This window comes from Microcaecilia unicolor, chromosome 3 (assembly GCF_901765095.1).
Source record: "Microcaecilia unicolor chromosome 3, aMicUni1.1, whole genome shotgun sequence".
NCBI classification, from domain to species: Eukaryota; Metazoa; Chordata; class Amphibia; order Gymnophiona; family Siphonopidae; genus Microcaecilia; species Microcaecilia unicolor.
The window spans coordinates 257,480,035-257,500,148 of NC_044033.1; the positions used below are offsets into that span (position 1 = coordinate 257,480,035).

The 20,114-nt window shown below is 46.8% G+C and overlaps 1 protein-coding gene across 1 annotated transcript in view; it reads right to left on the reverse strand.

The window, feature by feature from the left end:
• The window catches only part of FAM71E1 (family with sequence similarity 71 member E1), a 56,167-nt gene that overhangs the window by 26,625 nt on the left and 9,428 nt on the right, over positions 1–20,114 (reverse strand). The window contains exon 3 of the mRNA XM_030194973.1: positions 3,020–3,182. Coding sequence (XP_030050833.1) covers positions 3,020–3,182 — 163 coding nt within the window. The remainder of the gene's footprint in view (positions 1–3,019; positions 3,183–20,114) is intronic.

Sequence of the window (20,114 nt, forward strand, 5' to 3'; positions counted from 1 at the left end):
AGTTAGAGACCAGTGGAAGCTCTGGAATTTAAACCAGTGCAGAACTGAGGCAAAGGGACCTGTTGGGTGGAAGGAGGGAAAAGCACAGAGACACATTGCCCCAGCTTCCCCTCATCACCAACATCTCTGAGTCCCCACATATGTGGAAAGGGAGAAGCCATTTGGTGACATGGGGAGAGAATTCGGAAATATGTGTCCTATCTGTCTGTCCTACCCTTTTCCCTTATTTGTCCTGTCTGTCTGTCCTGATTTAGATTGTAAGCTCTTTTGAGCAGGGACTGTCTTTTCTTCATGTTCAATTGTAAAGCGCTGCGTACGTCTGGTAGCGCTGTAGAAATGATTTGTAGTAGTAGTAGAATTCTTTAGGTAAGTCAGCAGTGAACAGTAGAAATGTCCCTGGACTGAAAATAGTTCCTCCACGCTCCTCCACCCTGGGCCCCTAGTGTTACGTGGGAAGGAGGGGGAGGGAAAGGTTGTGTGAAGGCAGGGTCTCACTCAGAAAGACCTGTTCCCAAGGTCTGCCGTACCTTTGTACCCCACAGCTCCCCGCCAGACCCAACTTTACAAAGAGGAACTCTGGGAGAGGTTTTCTTTTGAAAATGAGTTTGCCGGTTCCTGGGTGCAAATTATGCAGACCTACAAGATCACTGTGGGCTTTGAAAATTGATCCCATGAAAAATAAAAGCTCGCTCTGAGAATTACCCGCCTCCTCATGGTTAACAGCTTCCACAGGGTGAAGACTTGTACGGATTATAAAGATGCACGTATGGTGGGAGGGAACTGGTGATGTTTAGCTCCAGGGAGCAATACAGTGGGTGTTGCTGTTTAGAAGTAGATGTGGTATCAGGGGCGTAGCCACGGGTGGGCCTGGGCCCACCCACTTTGGGCTCAGGCTCACCCAGCAACGGTGCAGAGAGAGACGCCGCGGCCAAAATAATTGATCTGCTGCCGGCACCCTGCAGGCCTTCTTTCCTCCCAGCGTATACAAGTTGAGGTTCATAAGCCTAATATGTTTTTATGTCCGCTTATCAATTTTGTAGCCGCCCACTGGACTGACTCCATCCTATTTATATCTTTCTGTAGGTGCGGTCTCCAGAATTGCAGGCAGTACTCTAGTGGCGTTCCTAGGGGGGCTGACACCCGGGGCGGATTGCCAAGCGCCCCGCCCCGCCCCCCCCCCCCCCCCGGGGAAAGGACACCTCCCCCGGCGAAAGAACCCCCCCCCCCCGGGTGCACTTCCTGTTCCGGGGCAGAGGGAGCATGAAAATGAAGGAAGCTGACCGGCGCGCAGCACCCCCCCAGCGGCGTGCACCCGGGGCGGACTGCCCCCCATCGCCCCCCCCCCCCCTTGGTACGCCACTGCAGTACTCTAAATGGGGCCTCACCAGAGACTTATACAGGAGCACTGTCACCTCTTTTTTCCTACTGGTCATCCCTCTCCTTATGCACCCGAGCATCCTTCTGGCTTTGACCGTCGACCTGTCTACCTGCCACCTTAAGGTCATCAGACACAATCACCCCCAAGTCCCACACTTCTTTCTTACACTGAAGCACTTCACCCCCTATATTGTACCGTTCCCTTGGATTCTTGTAACCCAAGTGCATGACCCTACATTTCTTAGCATTAAATCTTAGTTGCCAATTTTTGAGAACCAGATTGGCCTCCTTTTCCTCTTACTTTTGTGTGATTTTCCAACATAAAGGTTTGTCGCCTTTCAAATAGCACCTTTCAGTCTCACCCACTGCTGATCTACTTCCTTCAGCTGTTTCCATCCAACTAACTCTTCCTTGAGAATTCCCCCATCTCCGCAAAGTTAGTTCTTTTGAAATCTAGGACCTTCAATCTCGAATAAGCCCTCCTCCTTTGCCTTAATATTAAACCACAGTATTCAGTGATCACTAGACGCCAAATGATCTCCCACCGTAACTTCAGAAACATTGTCCCCAGTTGTAAGCCCCAGGTCAAGAATAGCTCCATCCCTCATCGGTTCTGTTACCCACTGCTGAAACAATTCTTCCTGTAGAGAATCCAAGATCCCTTTGGTTCTAGATGACCCTGTAGCTGGGATGCCCCAATCGACATCCAGCATATTAAAATCACCTAATGTAGTACTCTTCCCCATTCCTAGCTATCTTGTGGATGTCTTCAATTAGGTTTCTGTGCATTCTTCAGACTGAGAAGGTGACCTGTATATTACACCAATGTAAATACACTTTCCTTTCCTTCTTACCAAGCTTGACCTACAGTGCTTTCTTCCTTACCCCATATGTCCTGCAGTTCTGTCACCTGAATATTATTCTTAACATATAATGCCACTCCTCCACCCTTTTCTCCTACCCTGTCCTTCCTGAGTAGATTATAGCCGGGTATAACCATATCCCAGTCATGGTTATTCATGAACCACATCTCCGTGACCACCACTAAATCCAAGTCGGCTTCTATCATTGCAGCTTCTAGATCTAGAAATTTGTTTCCCATACTACGGGCATTGGTATACAAGGCTCTCCAGATGTTACTCTTTTTACCCTTTACTACAAGGGTATTTGGTGTCTTACCTTATTGAGGCTTATTAATGACTTTGGGCCTTTTCTCACCCTTCCCCAGGGAATCTAGTTTAAAGTCCTCTTTAATAGTTTAGGTAGTCTGTTGCTGAAGACACGTCACCCCTTCCTTGTAAGATGGACACTACCACTGGTCAGTTGCTCTTGGTCAAGGAAAGTGAAGAGTCAAGTGTGAATCTGACAGACACTCACGTGTCGGGGTGGGGGGGGGGGGGGGCAGAGAACATGTGAATCCATGAGAGGAATTGATTACATCTAGCGCCATGTTTTCAGATGTCTTACTTCACCTAAAACATGTAAATATGTCTTGGTCTGTCATCTTATCTGTCCTCTCTGCTCTTTCTAGTCACTCCTCTATCATCTCTGTTCTCTTCCTCTCCAGGTGTCTTTTCTTTCCACCCTACTGTGGAAATCTTCTCCCTTACTTTACCAGTTTGGCAGACATGAGTTTATTTACCTGCACAAAGTTGCTCTCGAAGAGAGGTATATACTTGAAGGGGTCATACTCTCCTCGGTACAGTTGTTTCTGCAGGTCGCCCATTTCGGGGAGAAAGAGCTTTAACTCGGTACCGTATGCCTGCCTTTCTTCCAGGTTCATGAAATGGATGTTCATATTAATCCTGAAAATAACAAGGCAAAACAAGCAGATCAGTGCACAATTTACGTAACTGGGGGTGGAGAGAAGGGGGTGGCACTTCCTGTGAAGGTGCGAAGCAGAGTTCAAACCAATGGACAAGCAAGGAGATATCTTGTGTACTCTTATCAAGTCTAAAGTTACACATAAACTTAATCTTAACCTAGAGAGGGAATCCCAAACTGAACCCTAACTCTGAAAGTCACCCCTAAACTTAATCTTAATTGTAACGGTGAGAGGTAGCCCAAGCCTTAGTCCTTAATCCTGAGAGATGTTCCAACCAGAATCTTAATCCTAATTCTGAGAGCCTTAACCTGGAGAGATCGGCCCAGCCCCAACCTAACCCCAACTCAGCAAAGTAGCGTCAACTCTAACCCCAATCCCTAGTGATAATCAGGGGCGTAGCCAGACACCCAATTTTGGGTGGGCCTGGGCCCGAGATGGGTGGGCAGAAGAACCTCGCCCTGTCCCACAGGTGATTTGGTCGCCTGCATGCCATATGGTCTCTCAAACATCCTCCCTCTCCCGTATACCTTTTAAATAGCAGATTTTCATCAGCAGCGAGCAGCAACTAATACACACTGCTCATGTTGGCCCCACACCCTTCCCTCTGATGCAGCTTCCTGTTTCCGCCTAGGCAGAAATACATCAGAGGGAAGGCTGTGGGGCCGATGTGAGCAGTATGTATGTCACTGCTCACTGCAGGCGAAGATCTGCTACTTACAAGGTATGCAGGAGGGACACTTGTTGGGAGTTTTCAGCTGGTGGGGCTTGGGGATCCCTGCCAGCCACATCATAGGTATGCTGCTACTGGGTGGGCCTGAACCCAAAGTGGGTGGGCCTGGGCCCACCCAAGCCCACACCACTGATGCTAATCTTAAAGGACATTTTTTTTAACTTCATCTCTACTCACTGTTCAAGGAGGGAGTGAGTGAATGTTTAGACTGAAGCTAAAATGTAGTAGAGCCCCTGGTCTTAAATGTATTCATGCCTGCCGCATAGGGAGGAAGGACATATGAGTTGGCCTTCATGCGTCAGGCAGACTTAGGGAAAAAATGAAAACTTGTTCCTGAGGTCAGGACGTGCCTGGAAACTTATCATGACACATGAAGTCTGTATCTTCACAGAAGGACATTGAAACGGGGTTATCTATGAAGACAAAGTTAGCTTCATTAGAAGAACAGTTTACAACGATGGATATATAGACTTGGGTGGGTGAGTTTCTTCAAAAAGGCCTAGATGGAATTTCCTACGGGTGGGATAGAAAAGTTTCATGAACAAATTGTAATAAACAATTTCAGAGGAGAGCTATCTGGCACTAGAAGAGGGTGTTTGGTGGAAGTTATTTTTAATCACTTGGGTCATACACCTTATTTATTTATAACATTTGTACCCTGCACTTTCCCACTCAATAGCAGGCTCAATGCGGCTTACATAGTAAAACAGGTTAACAAAGTGATATAGAATGGATGCAACTGTGAATTATAAGTAACCTAGTAAAAAAGGCCCATTTCTTAACGCAATGAAACGGGCGCTAGCAATGTAATGAGTTCCTGCCATTAATGTTTCCACGGTTGTTTACATGTGTAAGATTTCTTTATATACAATATTTTTTGTGTAACCTGTGTTACAATGTGGTAAAAGTTTTCCTTGTTCAGGCCCTTCAATCAGTTTAACAATCACATCAGAAGAGCTCCTTACTCGTGAGAATGCAACATACAGTTGTGCATGTGAAAGACTGAGAATGACAGTGTGTTTTGCAGACAGTGTAAGAGAGAGATACACAGAGTGTGTGTGTGTGTGACAAAGTGATTAAATGTTTTTCTTCCCTTCTGTTCTGTGCACTTGCCTCCACTGATGTTCGTACCTCCCTGTATATGATTGTTTGTTAGAGATTCAATCCACTCCACTTCCCTCCTCCAAGTTCCGTTTTGTCTGATTGGTTCTTCGTTCCTGTGACGTCACATTTGTTTGCTTGGCAACTATGCAGCATTCCGTTTCCTCGACGTAAGGGCGGGGACAGTGAGAGCCAATGAAACGCTGAACTACAGACTTATGAACCCTACAGTGCCACAGAGTCAGCTTCAGAATGTTGGAGGTGCTTTTTATTATAAAGGATAAGGTGGTCATTTATGTGGGGTAATATTATAAGTAGAGAGGTTGTCGTTTATTTGTGGATATGTAAGATAGGTAAGGAAAGGAGGATGAAAGTGGTATGGGAATGGGAGGCGGGTGCGTAATGAGAGTTAACATGTAGTTATTATGGGAAAAATTGTTGGGGAGGGGTAGGAAGAAGGATATAATAGATCGTGTGGCGATGGGTAAAAAGAGGGATATGTTAAAGGAAAAATAGGGGAGTACATTCCGGTTCTGAATTCTTGGATTGGTCTTATGGTACCTTATCTCTTCTATCCTATAGGATATACACGGCTCAATGGACAGGGCTGTCTGTGGATTGCCCTCAGCCTGTGTGTCCTTCCAGCAGTGGTGTAGCCAAGGGTGGGCTTGGGTGGGCCCAGGCCCACCCAGTAGCAGCATACCTATGATGTGGCTGGCAGGGATCCCCAAGCCCCACCAGCTGAAAACTCCCAACAAGTGTTCCTCCTGCATACCTTGTAAGTAGCAGATCTTCGCCTGCAGTGAGCAGTGACATACATACTGCTCGCACCGGCCCCACAGCCTTCCCTCCGATGTATTTCTGCCTAGGCGGAAACAGGAAGTTGCATCAAAGGGAAGGGTGTGGGGCCAACATGCGCAGTGTGTATTAGCTGCTTCTCGCTGCTGGTGAAAATCTGCTATTTAAAAGGTATACGGGAGAGGGGGGATGTTTGAGAGACCATATGGCATGCAGGCGAGAGAAGGAGAGACCAAATCACCTGTGGGACGGGGTGAGGTTCTTCTGCCCACCCAAAATTGGGTGTCTGGCTACGCCCCTGCCTTCCAGAAATAAAGAATGTGACCTGTGACTAATGGTGGGATTTAGATCTGAATTTCACTCCTCACCCTCCCTTCTGCACATCTAGGAGGCAAAAGTACTGCGGATGAGGCAGGAGCTGCTGTGAATCCGATGCCTGAGAGGAACAGGGGACGTGACCTCTCTCCCTTTTTCCTGTCTACATTTTCTTCCCAGCTTTTCAAGGACTTGTCCCCATGTTCTTGGCAGGTTTGGTGCATCCAAGAGGGTTGCAGAGTGATTTGGTCCCTTTTCAAACTCTTGTAATATTTGACCTTGAAAGATCCAGCTGCCTTATGTGTCTCTCTGCCTGTTGTGCTCGACCTAGAAAACGAGGTATAAACTGATCAAATAAAGGGACGTTTCTTTCAATTCCTGTGTCTGTGGCATGGCTCCTGAAACAAAGAGGCACAGGCAGGAAACAGACCCTTGAAACCTGATGCAGAACAATCGTCAAAACTGGAGAGTCGTTTTTTTCTTCTGCTCATCGGGTAATGAGAGGTGTTAAACCCTCAAACCTGACTTTTGGCAGACTGGAAGATACTGTGATGAGTTTGGGAGAAGTGGGAGGGTGGTATAGAGGGGATGCAGTGATGGGGTGGGAAGAAGCAGGAAAGGCTTCGGGAGATGGTATCTGGATGGGTTACAACAACCAACAAATTTCAAAACAATACCACAGATCGGTAAAAATGCACAACCCAGAAACTTCATGTGAAACCTACACCGTCCCCCAAACCGAACAGGAACTCCATGGGAAATCTCCTCCCCCTTACGATGTACAAAAATACCTTTTTCAACGAGAACAGCAAGATGCAGTGATTTTTTTTTTTTTGGGGTGGGGAGGGGATCGGGGAATCAGTACTAGGGCCAGGGGTAGGTGCGGTGTCAGAGTCTGGGAGTCAGGGTGGGGGGGAGAGAGAGATACAGTGATGTAGGTGCCGGAGGCAGGAGATAAAGTCGCACCCTCTCTCCTCCTTTTTGGATGCAGCTGTTACTTACCTGTTTGGTCAAAGCCCAGGGGAGCGGCCGGTAGACCCGTCTGTCGCCTCTTCCGATTTACAGTCTCCGCCTGTCTCTGCCGTCACCCTCCCCCTCTGTGACAGCAGAGATACCGCGTTTAGCCGGGAGGAGGCAGGAGGGCTGCCTGGGGTATTGCTGGGGATGGGTAAAAGTACTGGAGTAATACTGGAATCAAATCGGGATACGGTGGGGGTGGGGGTGGGGGTGGGGGTGGGGGGGGGGGGGGGATAAGAGCACCGGGTATCGTTGGGTTAAGGTAGGAGTGCTGGGATATAGCCTGACGGGAAAGAGTACTGCAGGCAGGGGGTAAGGTAGTAGTACCTGAGTATTGTCCGGGTAAGCTTTGTTCTCTACACGGGTCAGGCCGTACACAGCGCTGTACTGAACATAGGATTTAGGGCTGAAAGTCACGTGGGAAGATGCCAGATTGCTGCCAGGCCACCCACCCCAGAGGAGAATGCACGTCTGCCTGTGAAAAACAGGCCGAGTGCCCCTCCCTGCCCCTAATCCTTTTCCGAACTGGTTTATCAGTTTGGGAGGCATCTGGCTCTGCTGTGAAACCAAGATTCCCCCCAGCCTCGATCTTTCCATTGATATATTAAGACAAGCGTGTAACAGGCCGACATGGACCAGGGCAGCTCTGTTTAGAGGCTGCCATTCCGCGTTGTGGACAGCAGAGGGCAGACGCCGCCTTTTCAACGTGGCTCTGGTTATGAAAATAGGAGACGGGGGTGTTGCCACCTGGTCCCATTATAAGAGCTGAAGCCAGTAGGCGGAGCTTTAGTTCACCCAAACAATAGCAAAAGATGATTAGAAATAAGGGACTTCCTACGCTGGTCCATCTGCTCCAGTTGGATAGGCAGTGCATTGAAACGTTTATAAACTCTGCATTTTGTGCTCATTTTTCTACACAATACAGAATAGATATCCTGTTTACCTCAAATGTTGTTGTAATGTGTATAAAAATTGGAAGTAAAATTAAACTATGAAATTTATATAAAAGTTTACATTTTTAAATACATAAATGGATTATTCAATTTTTTAGGCATTCAAGGTCCAGTGGTTTTATAAGTCACAATAAAAATATTTTGTTTCATGCAGTTCTCTTTTGTTTAAACATAAACTAAATGGGCTACAAGCCCTAATGCATTCCATTGGTTTTCTTATATTTTGTTCTTGTGATGACTTGTACTGTGCCAAAACTCTTATCTCTACTATCTGGTCAATAATAAAAGGAGCTCATTGTGAACACTATCCACCCTAAAAGGATGTTTTCTGGCTGTACATGAGGAATTGTGATATTGAATAAATAAGTGTATGTTGTGTCCCCTAGGCATGCATCCCAAAGGTTATAGAATCCTTTCAAGAAAATCAGTTAATCGTTTAACTTATTAGTGAAACATAACCACAGAGGTATGGTACGGTCACATTTTCAATATGGTAATACTAGGGCCCAGCTGAGCAACAGGTTATTTTGAGTTAGTCTTCACTGGACCAAACTTGCTTTCATTGTGCCATCACCATCCAGCTGCATAGGCAGTCTCTCTTAAAAAAAAATCTTCCACCTTTAACATTTTGTCTCATATTATCCCAAGCAAATGTGGCTTACATTTGAAAATACAGTGAGACAGAATAATAGTGGAATTGGAAAAGGTGCAGCGAAGGGCGACCTAAAATGATAGAGGGATGGGACTACTTCCCTATGAAGAAAGACTAAGGAGGCTAAGGCTTTTCAGCTTGGAGAAGAGACGGCTGAGGGGAGACATGATAGAGGTATACAAATAATGAGTGGAGTGGAACAGGTGGATGTGAAGCATCTGTTCACGCTTTCCAAAATACTAGGACTAGGGGGCATGCGATGAAACTACAGTGTAGTAAATTTAAAACAAATCGGGAGAAAAGTTTTCTTCACCAACACTGAATTAAACTCTGGAATTCGTTGCCGGAGAAAGTGGTGGAGGCGGTTAGCTTGGCAGAGTTTAAAAAGGGGTTAGACGGTTTCCTAAAGGACAAGTCCATAAACCGCTACTAAATGGACTTGGGAAAAATCCATAATTCTAGGAATAACATGTATAGAATGTTTGTACGGTTTGGGAAGCTTTGCAGGTGCCCTTGGCCTGGATTGGCCGCTGTCCGTGGACAGGATGCTGGGCTCGATGGACCCTTGGTCTTTTCCCAGTGTGGCATTACTTATGTACTTATATCATGGGAGCAAGTACATGGTATGTCTAAAACATTTAACAAAGATGAGATTACCATATATATCCAGCTGGGCATTTAAAAGTCTGGCCTTTAATGATGTCACATGTTCAGAAATCATAGCCATAAGTATTCAAATATTATCACATGCATACACCAGAACAGGCATCTGCAAAAGTAAACAACAACTTCTATAGAGTACATCCAGACTTTAATTTTCATTTTATCATTTCTATCTTCCAAAATTCCAGACAGCAGATGTAAAGATCAGCAGGACCCAAAGCAGTCCAAAACATGTAAAATAAAAAAAATAATTAAAAAAAACACCACAGTTTATACCTAATTGTTCAACCACCCTTAGGATTCACCTTTGGATTTAAAAAGCACAACTATGTGCATGTAAGAACTGGATAAACAAAACAAAGTTTATAGCAAATGCCCTTAATATGAAATACTTGGTATCAATAATGAAACAGAGATGGAATATTCACATAGCAAACTGCCTGAGCCAACATTTTTTTCCATTGAACATGATTAACTTTGTATGAACTTGGCAGCTAATAGTGTGCTGAAATGGACAATGTTGGCACATTTAGACTGACTCTAGACAGAACTTCTGCATGAAGGAAGCCCTACATCATTATTCAATACACTAGTAAAACAGGCCCGTTTCTGACACAAATGAAATAGGCGCTAGCAAGGTTTTCCTTGGAATGTGTATGTTTGAGAGAGAGAGCGTGTGTGAGAGAGAAAGTGTGTGTGAGAGATGGAGTGTGTGTGTGAGTGAGAGAGAGAGTGAGTGAGAGACAGTGTGTGTGTGTGTGTGTGTCAGAGAGAGAGAGAGAGAGTGGTGTGAGAGACAGAGTGTATGTGTGTGAGAGTGAGTGGGTGTGAGAGAGAGAGTGTATGTGAGAGACAGAGAGTGAGTGTGTGTGTGTGGGACTCCAAGTTCCATGACCCCCTCCTTCCCTTCCTCCCTCCCCTCCGAGTTCCAAGCCCCCCCTTCCGTCTGAGGTGCAGGCCCCCCCCTCCCTCTCTCTCTCTCTTCCCCTCCGAGTTCTTGGCCCCCCTCCCCTCCGAGTTCCATGCCCCCTTCCCTCTCCTCCCCAGCCTGTTCTATGCCCCCCTTTCCTCGGAGTGTGTATGTTTGACAGTGTGTAGGTGTGTGTGTGTGTGTGTTTTTGAGAGAGAGAGAGAAAGTGAAGCCTTCAAGCCTTGAAGCATTCATGTGTTCTGTAAGGCTCCATCTCCTCAATTGATGACACGTAGTTCCGGAACGTTGCAGGAACGCTTCAAGGCTTGAAGGCTTCACTTTCTTGGCTTCAGAATGTTGGAGGTGCGTTTATTATATAGGATATCTGTGAATAGTAGTAGTAGTAGTAGTAGTAATAATAAAAAAGCAAGTGCGTTTTTATAATATACCACTGCATTGCACAAAACAAAAGGAGCAAGTTCCCACTGCCATCATTTTCTTTTGATGTAGGCACAGGAAAAAAAAGATGTTAAATGCTCCTGGTTTCAACCTAAGTAATGTTCTTTAAAAATTGTTCTTATAAATAGTAAGTCTGATTGTTATTCTCATAAAATGATGTCTGTTTTTGGTGGCCCTTTACTAGGTGAAAACATCTCTGTAGGAATACAGGGAGTCCCTATAACCAGCCCCTCCAAATGACACAATGATTTAAAATACAGAACAAATTCGTACTCTAACCGCTAAAACGCAATACTTCTCTGTGGTCATTCTGTATGCTGCATAAGGCAGCTTGTTTGGTAATATAAGTGAGATTAAATCAAATTGCTACCGACAATCAAGAAGGGACAACGAGGATGCAGCAGCTCATAGGTTGGTTTGCATTGTTTTGTGTGTACTAGATGACGCTGCGCGCGGGGAAGTGAAACAGCGATCAACCAAACTGGCTTCAACTGTTTGACGTATCCTGACTCCTGTTTTCTTCACTCTCTTTGTGCAGGACAGAAGAATCTAGATAATGCATTTGGGACTAAATCAATGTCTTGTAACCCTCTCTCAATGCCACTTCTGAGCAGATGAGAAATGAGTAGCCAGGAAGGAACCTCCTCTCCATCAGGGACTGTAAAAAGCATGGAAACCCCTTCATTAGGACCTAGAGAGGGAAATGTACCAGTGGCTGTAGCCCAAGGCTTTGATTGTCAGACTGAGGTTGCTGGTGACTCATGGTGTGCTTGGAGCAGTGGTCTCTCTCCCACTCCCAATCCTTCCCATCATTCTCCAGTGACTCAACCGAGCCGGCTTCCCCTCGTTTTCCGCCCACAGGTCTATTCTTAGGCTAGGGATGTCCCCTCTTTGGGCAGCAGAAACACCACGAGAGCGGGGGGGGGGGGGGGGGGGGGGGGGGGGGGGGATTTTCCTGACTGAGCAGCAGCGGCTGCAGCATACGTTTTGCAAATACAAGTCCCAGCCTTTCTTGTTCCACACACTTACTTGGATTTGGGGTGGGGGTCCTGGGTTTGGGGAATCACCTACGGCGCCGTTTCCTGTCTGAAATTAGAAGAGATCCTACAAAGTGCCATTCCCTCCTCCGCTTCTGGGGTCTTCCCCCCACCCCCCCCCCCACCTCTGTCCCTTGGGTGCATTCCTTCGGTCCTTGTCTCTCACTGTTTCTTGCTTTGCCGGACCTACCAGCCCCTACCCCCTTCCTTCTATCTAGGGGGAGGGGGGTGGGAGAAGATCAAGATATCTTGGGCGTTTCCTGATCTCTCTGCTATCGAGGGGGGAGGGGAGGTAATCTGGTCACTTCCTGTCTCTGCGGGGTCTGTCTTTCCTGTATCTCAGCTTTCGTTGTCCTTTTGCCTTGTGTCGGGGGGGGGGGGTCTCTGTTTTTCCTATATCTGGGGAAGGGGGTGTCTCCTGGAACATTTCAGAGATTTTTCTGTTATCTTGGGGGTGGGGGGGGGGGGGAGGTTCTTGGTCCATTCCTGTATCTAGGGAATCTATAGTTCTTCCTCTTTTCTGGGGGGTCTCCTGTCATTCCTGCTGTGTGGGGGGGTGCATCCAGTCTATCCTCCTCTCTGGGTCTGCTCTTTAGTGGAGGGTCCTTCTGCCTTTCCTGTACCTAGGGATTCTCCAGTCTTTTCCACTCGTTTTGTGTTGTGTCCCCCAGAGAGCAGGAAGAATCCCCAGAAAGAGGATAGAGAGAAGGAAGGAGAGGAGCCCCCCCCCCCCCCCACACCATAAAGTGCTCTTGCGCAGATGCCCCCCAGCTCTCTCCTGCTTCTAGGTTAGCCAGGCCTGTTCTCTTCTCTGCAGTGCTGAACTGGGTGGCTATTTTTATCTTGCAACAGCTGCCACACTTTCCTGCTCCTGTAATAACTGTGCACCTGAAGGCAAATTTTTGCCACAATCTGACCAGACACAGAATCAGCCACATAGTCACAACAGTTCATGCTTTTGTTTCACATATACAGCACACTGCACACCTCTCCCCTTCACACCTCACAAACACAGTAATACACTCTGTGCGTCTCCCAGACTTTACCCTTCACACCTTTGCTTACCCGAGGATACTGGCCTAGATGGACCATTGGTCTAATCCAATATTGCTACTTGTATGTTCTTATCTAAGACTCCTCTGTGCTAATCTCAGATTTTGCCCTTCACACTTAAAACTCCTCTGTGCTAATCCCAGACTTTCCCCCTTCACACCTAAGACTCCTCTGTGCTTATCCCAGACTTTGCCCCTCACACCTAAGACTCCTCTGTGATAATCTCAGATTTTGCCCCTCACACCTAAAACTCCTCTATGATAATCCCAGACTTTAACCCCTCACACCTAAAACTCCTCTGTGATAATCCCAGACTTTACCCCTCGCACCTAAGACTCCTCTATGCTTATCCCAGACTTTGCCCCTCACACCTAAGGCTCCTCTGTTCTTATCCCAGACTTTGCCCCCTCACACCTAAGACTCCTCTGTGCTTATCCCAGACTTTACCCCTCTCCTTGTACACCAGCAGGAAAGTCTTTCAGAGCTGGAAAAGAGGTGTTTTGGCTGGACTGAGGAAAATTCAGAACAACTGTAAATGCAAAGAGCCTGAAGGAAGGTGGAAGCCCAAGACCCCAAAGCCTTGGAAACTGAAGGTGGTTCTTGGGGGCAGCAGCCCAAGCTGAAAGCTGAGCTCTAACCTGCTCAGTGGTTGCACCTTGGGCATTGAGCAAACCTGCCCCAGCAGGGGACCGACTCCTCAGTTGGAACATGGATGCCTTTCCATGGTCTTCCGCCTTCAGTGTATCCTGGAAGAGCTCAGGTGCAGCTTTCATTTCTAGTTTTGTGGGTGAAATAAGTAACCCAGCAGCCTTGTGGCTTGCCAGGCAGACTTCTCCTAGGTTTTAAAACCGCACATGTCTTCAGGTAGTGATATAGGAGATTGTAAATTCTGACAGAAACCCTTGTGACTGGGATCTGCGAGTGCTGCCCAGTTCCTGCTTCCAGACCCGCTCTCAGGGTGTTCTGGCCTGTATTTATTAGAAGTGATTTTATTAGCTGTTCTATTACTCTGATATTTAATTGCATGTGTTCAAAATTGACCTGTGAGAGACACTACCACCCATCTTTTTCATAGTCTCAAATTTTATCTTATTGCAAATTATTCTATTTGCATCTTAAGGCCACAGTTGTGCTTTGACTTTATAGAAAGGCAGTTGCATTGTAGAACATGAACACCAGTCTTGTCATATCTGTAGATAAAGGGAATTGGATGTAAGCGCCACTCACGTGGATCAAATTACAGCACTTTTTCGGGTAAGTGTTAGCTGAGGTCTAAGTGCTACTCAGTACTGAAGCTCAGAAATGCAATAGGGTGTAAAACAAGGGGAGTGCTCACATGGGTGTAGCATGGCCAGAAATAGGCTGTTGTCTACTTACAGAAAGGCCCCATGCTGCTACAGCATAGCACTATCATATGCACACCCTCTGTACTGTCAGTATCCACCCTGCTCTGTCTGCACATAGTGCTACAGTTTACTGCTATAATACATAACGCAGCCTGTACTGACTCTCTGTACTGTTTGTATCATACCCTGCTGTGCCTGTACGTAGTGCTACAGTGTACTGCTATAATGCAGCTATGTACTGTTTGTATCATATCCTGCTCTGCCTACATGTAGTGCTACAGTGTACTGCTACAATTCATAAAACAGACTGTACTGACTCTCTGTACTGTTTCATACCCTGCTCTGCCTACATGTAGTGCTACAGTGTACTGCTACAATTCATAAAACAGATTGTACTGACTGTACTGTCTGTATCATACCCTGCTCTGCCTACACGTAGTGCTACAGTGTACCACTATAATGCATATTGCAGCCTGTACTGTCTGTATCATACCCTGCTCGGTCTGTACATAATGCTACAGTGTACCTTACAATGCATCTCTGTACTGTCTGTATCATAATCATTCCCTGCTCTAATCTGCACGTAGTGCTACAGTGTACCGCTACAATGCATAGCGCAGCCTGTAGTGTCTGTATCATACCCTGCTCTGCCTACACGTAGTACTACAGTGTACCCGCTACAATTCATAAAACAGACTGTACTGACTCTCTGTACTGTCTGTATCATACCCTGCTCAGTCTGTACATAGTGCTACAGTGTACTCTTACAATGCATCTCTGTACTGTCTGTATCATACCTGCTCTGTCTGCACGTAGTGCTACAGTGTACCACTACAATGCATATCGCAGCCTTACTGTCTGTATCATACCCTGCTCTGCCTGTATATAGTGCTACAGTGTACAGCTACAATGCATCTCTGTACTGTCTGTATCATACCCTGCTCTGTCTGCACGTAGTGGTACAGTGTACTGCTACAATGCATCGCGCAGCCTGTACTGTCTGTATCATACCCTGCTTTGCCTGTATATAGTGCTACAGTGTACAGCTACAATGCTCTCTGTATTGCCTGTATCATACCCTGCTCTGTCTGCACGTAGTGCTACAGTGTACCGCTACAATGCATAGCGCAGCCTGTACTGTCTGTATCATACCCTGCTCGGCCTGCATGTAATGCTACAATGTACTGCTACAATACATCTCTGTAGTGTCTGTATCATACCCTGCTCTGTCTGCACGTAGTGCTACAGTGTATTGTTACAATGCAGCTGTGTACTGTTTGTATCATAACTTGCTCTGCCTGTATGTAGTGCTACAGAGTACCGCTACAATTCATAAAACAGACTGTACTGACTCTCTGTACTGTCTGTATCATAACCTGCTCTGCCTGTATATAGTGCTACAGTGGTACGCTACATGCTTAGCTCAACCTGTAGTGTCTGTATCATACCCTGGTCTGCCTGTATGTAGTGCTACAGTGTACGCTAAAAATGCAGCTCTGTACTGTCTGTATCATACCCTGCTCTGCCTACACGTAGTGCTGCAATGTACCGCTACAATGCAGCTCTGTACTGTCTGTATCATACCCTGCTCTGTCTGCACGTAGTGCTACAGTGATCCTCCAGACCTCCGTACTCCACCGCACCCTCTACTACAAAAAGAATACTTGGAGTTGTAGCAGGATCCTACCTGTAGCCCCCTAACCAACCCAGGCCACCACACCCCTCCCCAGACACCGTCACAGTGGACTGGAGGTCCAGTGGACCTACAAACCCCTCTACCTTCCTCAACACGGTGGCTGGAGGTCCAGTGGACCTCCAGTCCCTTGTGTCAGTTACGAGGGGGGTGGGGGGGGGGCTGGGGTTAGTTGGAGCATAGCTCTGCCCCTGTGTGAATGTTGATATTGCTAATATCATGTGAATCTGTGTGGCTGATGTAGCTCCTGGGCTGAGTCTAGCACACCTTCTGAGGTACAGTCACTATCCAAGGCTGAAATGAGTTCCATACCCAAGCAAATTGTGGCAAAGGATGTGCAGACCTCAGAGCACAGCTCACTAAAATCACCTGGTAATGAAAGTTTTTGCTATAAAATCCACATACAAAGAAGTGCCCTGAAGGCTGAGCACTGGGGTTTTAACCCCAAGACTCTGGAGGAGTGAAAGATTAGCGTTTTTCTCCTGTTGCTGGCATTAACCTGGATTTCATGCTCATTTCTTCTTCCTGCTACAATTTGCTGCTTGATTTGTTGAAGTGGTTGGGGATGGGGAGAAGGAGGAAGATGCAGATTTTCTACCCATTACTGGGCTAAGGGTAACTCAGAATCCCTCATTGGAGCTGGAACTGCCTCACTTGGGACTCCCCTTCACACCCCCCCCCCCCCCTTGCTCTCCAACCATCACCCTTTCAAACATTCCTAATTCAACCTGCCTCTTGTAATACCTTAATACTCACATCTCTACCTGCAATAAGTTTTAACAACGACGCCGGTTGGAAGTAGACAGTAAGCCACAGCTTTGTGTATTAATAATACTTTCAGAATTTCTTGTTAGAATTTTATAGAAACCTCACTCTTTCCAGAATCTTCTCCACCTACCCGCACCCCAGTGTCTCTGGTAAGTAGCTCAGCCCACGGTTAACTGGATCCTTCCAGACAGGCTTCGGGGCTCGTCTCTTCAGGGGGTCAGGGACTTCCTAAATGATATGAAGATTAAGTCAGGGAGGGGATTAGGACTCAAGATTCTTTCCCAGTGTCATGTGAAGGGCATCAAGGCAGGGAGGGAACAGGGGCTCAGGATTCCTCCCCACTGAGATGTGAAGGAGATCAGGGCAGAGAGGGGATTAGGACTCGGATTCCCTACCAGTGACATGTGAGGGCACCAGGCAATGAAGGATTAGGACTCGGGATTCCCTCTAAAAGAATGTGAAAGGCACCACGGCAGGGAGCGGATGGGGACTCGGGATTCCCTCCCAGTGACATGTGAAGAGTACCAGGGTAGGGGGGATTAGGGCTCAGGGTTCCCTCTCAGTGCCACATCAAAGGCACCAGACCAGGGACAGCAATGATCTTGCCCTCCTGCCTTCTCACCCCTCCTTTCCATTTTAGTGGAACTGGTGCCCTGGACCTCTGTGTGCCACCTTTGTGGACTCAGGGGCGGTGCTTCAAATATTAATTAAATCTCCATTTGTGGTAATTCCAGACCACATCCTTGGAAAGTTTGTGTGGTGACATTTTACAGAGGACCCTTTTAAAATCAAAAACCTTTCCCCCCCTCTCCATTATATGCTAATTCTCAGGGTCTTTTGTTGAGAGAGAGAGAAAATGTTAAATTTAGTAATTTCTCTTCATCAGAAAGTGAAATATAAGAGGCATAATTAAAAAAAAAAAATAGACTGATGAAAATAAAACAGAAATTGACTGACAATGAATGTAATATTCAGAATTCCCTCTTATTCAGAGCTCTGATACCATTGTTCCAGGTTGTTTTGAGATGGGCTGCATCAGTGAAGTGTCTCGGGACTGAGGTAGCATAAAAAGTAGCACCAGGCAGGAATGAGGTAATTTGCATCCTGGTAATAGAGATCCAGATGGATTTGCTCAGGGCAGGAGTGAAGTGCATTGCACAAGCTGTGTTTTCAGTGCTTGTAATGGAGATATAGGTGGGGGATTTTGTATTTAAATCTTAGATTTATATTGCTGCACCTCCTATTCAGCTTTGGATTGTGAACAATATAATTAAGTCATAATAAACATAACATAAGTGTGCCAGACTGGGACAGACTGAAGGTCCATCAAGCCCAGTAGCCCTGTTTCCAACAGTGGCCAATCCAGGTTACAAGTACCTGGCAAGATCCCAAAACAGTAATATAGAGTTTATCCATCTTAATAATGGCTTATGGACTTTTCTTTTAGGACGCAAACTTTTAAAACTCTACTAAGCTAACTCCTTTTTACCATATTCTCTGGCAAGGAATTCCAGAGTTTAATTACACATTGAGTGAAGAAATATTTCTCTGATTTGTTTTAAATTTACTACTTTGTATCTTCATTGTGTGCCCCCTAGTTCTATCATATCTCCCTCAGCTGTCTCATCTCCAAATCATCTAATGTTTAATCACTATCTATAGAAACAGTGATTCCATTAAAAAGCTTTCAAGTTTTGGCCTGGTTGTGGCTCTGTGCATGGGTGCTGTGGGGCAGGAGTGTGGTGCTTGTAATGAAAAGGTGGGGAGGGGTGCTGGAGTGTGCTGCGGGACAGGAATGAGGTGCTTCTAGTAAATAGGTGGAGGGGGTACTGCTGTGTGGGGAGAATGAGGTGCTTCTTGGAATCCAAAGGTGCTTTAGGGCACAAATGAGGTGCTTCTAATAGATGGGGAGGACAGGAATGAGGTGTTTCTTGGAATGAATAGGTGGGTGGGGTTAATGTACAGTTTCTTCTCTGTGTTACCCCATCCTATGACCTCATTCACTGTGTGTAAAAGAAGAAAACCGGAATAGATCACTGCTCCGACCTGTCCCTTAATGCAGAGTAACAAAGGAACCAAGGTCTGCCAGAACATTGCGCCTCAGGACGCAAGACAATTGCTCATAATTTCTCAATTTGGAGCTCTGACCCCCTTGACCATCCCTAACATATAAATGTAGAAATAAGGGAGTCAGGAGGCTTCAGCACTGTGCTTCCCGCTGGCCTTACAGCGATGAAATGAGGCTCGCTTCCCTTTTTCTGGGTTTTATTAAAGAATTTGCGAACCTTTCAGAAATTCTTCCTGACATCTGCCGTCTTGTTTCTCCCATTCTTTGTTATCCTCAGTTCCCAAGAAGACAATCTATCGAGATGCACTGGTTATTGCTATTTTAAAGAAAATGAAAGTTACTTTTGTATTTCTGAAAATGAGGGATGACCTAGTGTTTGAAAATAATATACAGGGTCTCCAGGAACTAAGGGTTTATTATGCAGCAAATCCTGAACAGGGTCATCACCCAGCCTCGGGGAGGGGATGGGATCGGTACCCGGCCAGTGCCTCGGAGGCCCCGGGCATATTGGAAAGACAGCTCTGGGCATACTGGAGAGATGGTGCCTCGGAGGTCCTGGGCATCTTGGAGAGACAACTTTGGGCATACTGGAGAGATGGTGCCTCGGAGGCCCCGGGCATACTGGAGAGAGGGCACCTCAGAGACCCAGGGCAATCTGGAGAGAGAAGAGAGCTCCTCAGAGACCCAGGGCATACTGGAGAGAGAGCTCTGGGCATACTGGAGAGACGGTGGCTGCCTCGGAGGTACTGGGCATACTGGAGAGACGGGTCCTCGGAGGTCCTGGGCATATTGGAGAGACAACTTTGGGCATACTGGAGAGATGGTGCCTCGGAGACCCCGGGCATATTGGAGAGACTGCTCTGGGCATACCGGAGAGACGGTGCCTCGGAGGTCCTGGGCATATTGGAGAGACAACTTTGGGCATACTGGAGAGATGGTGCCTCAGAGGCCCCGGGCATATTGGAGAGACTGCTCTGGGCATACCGGAGAGATGGTGCCTCGGAGACCCCGGGCATACTGGAGAGAGGGCACCTCAGAGACCCAGGCATACTGGAGAGAGAGAGAGCTCTGGGGATACTGGAGAGACGGCACCTCGGAGGCCCCGGGTATATTGGAGAGATGCACAGTGACTCTTATGGATCTTTGAGCCCGACTGAGGAGGTGCTTGGGTTTGTTCTGGACAGTGACCCAGTGGAGTCTGCTGTGGACTTATGAATGCTAGACAGGAGTTTCGACTGCTGAAGCCCAGATGACACTGGATTGGACAGGTCCTGGAGATCTTCAGTTGTATGAAAATGCTACTTCTTGGTGGAAAGGTTGGGAATATGGAAAAGCAGCCACAGTCTGTC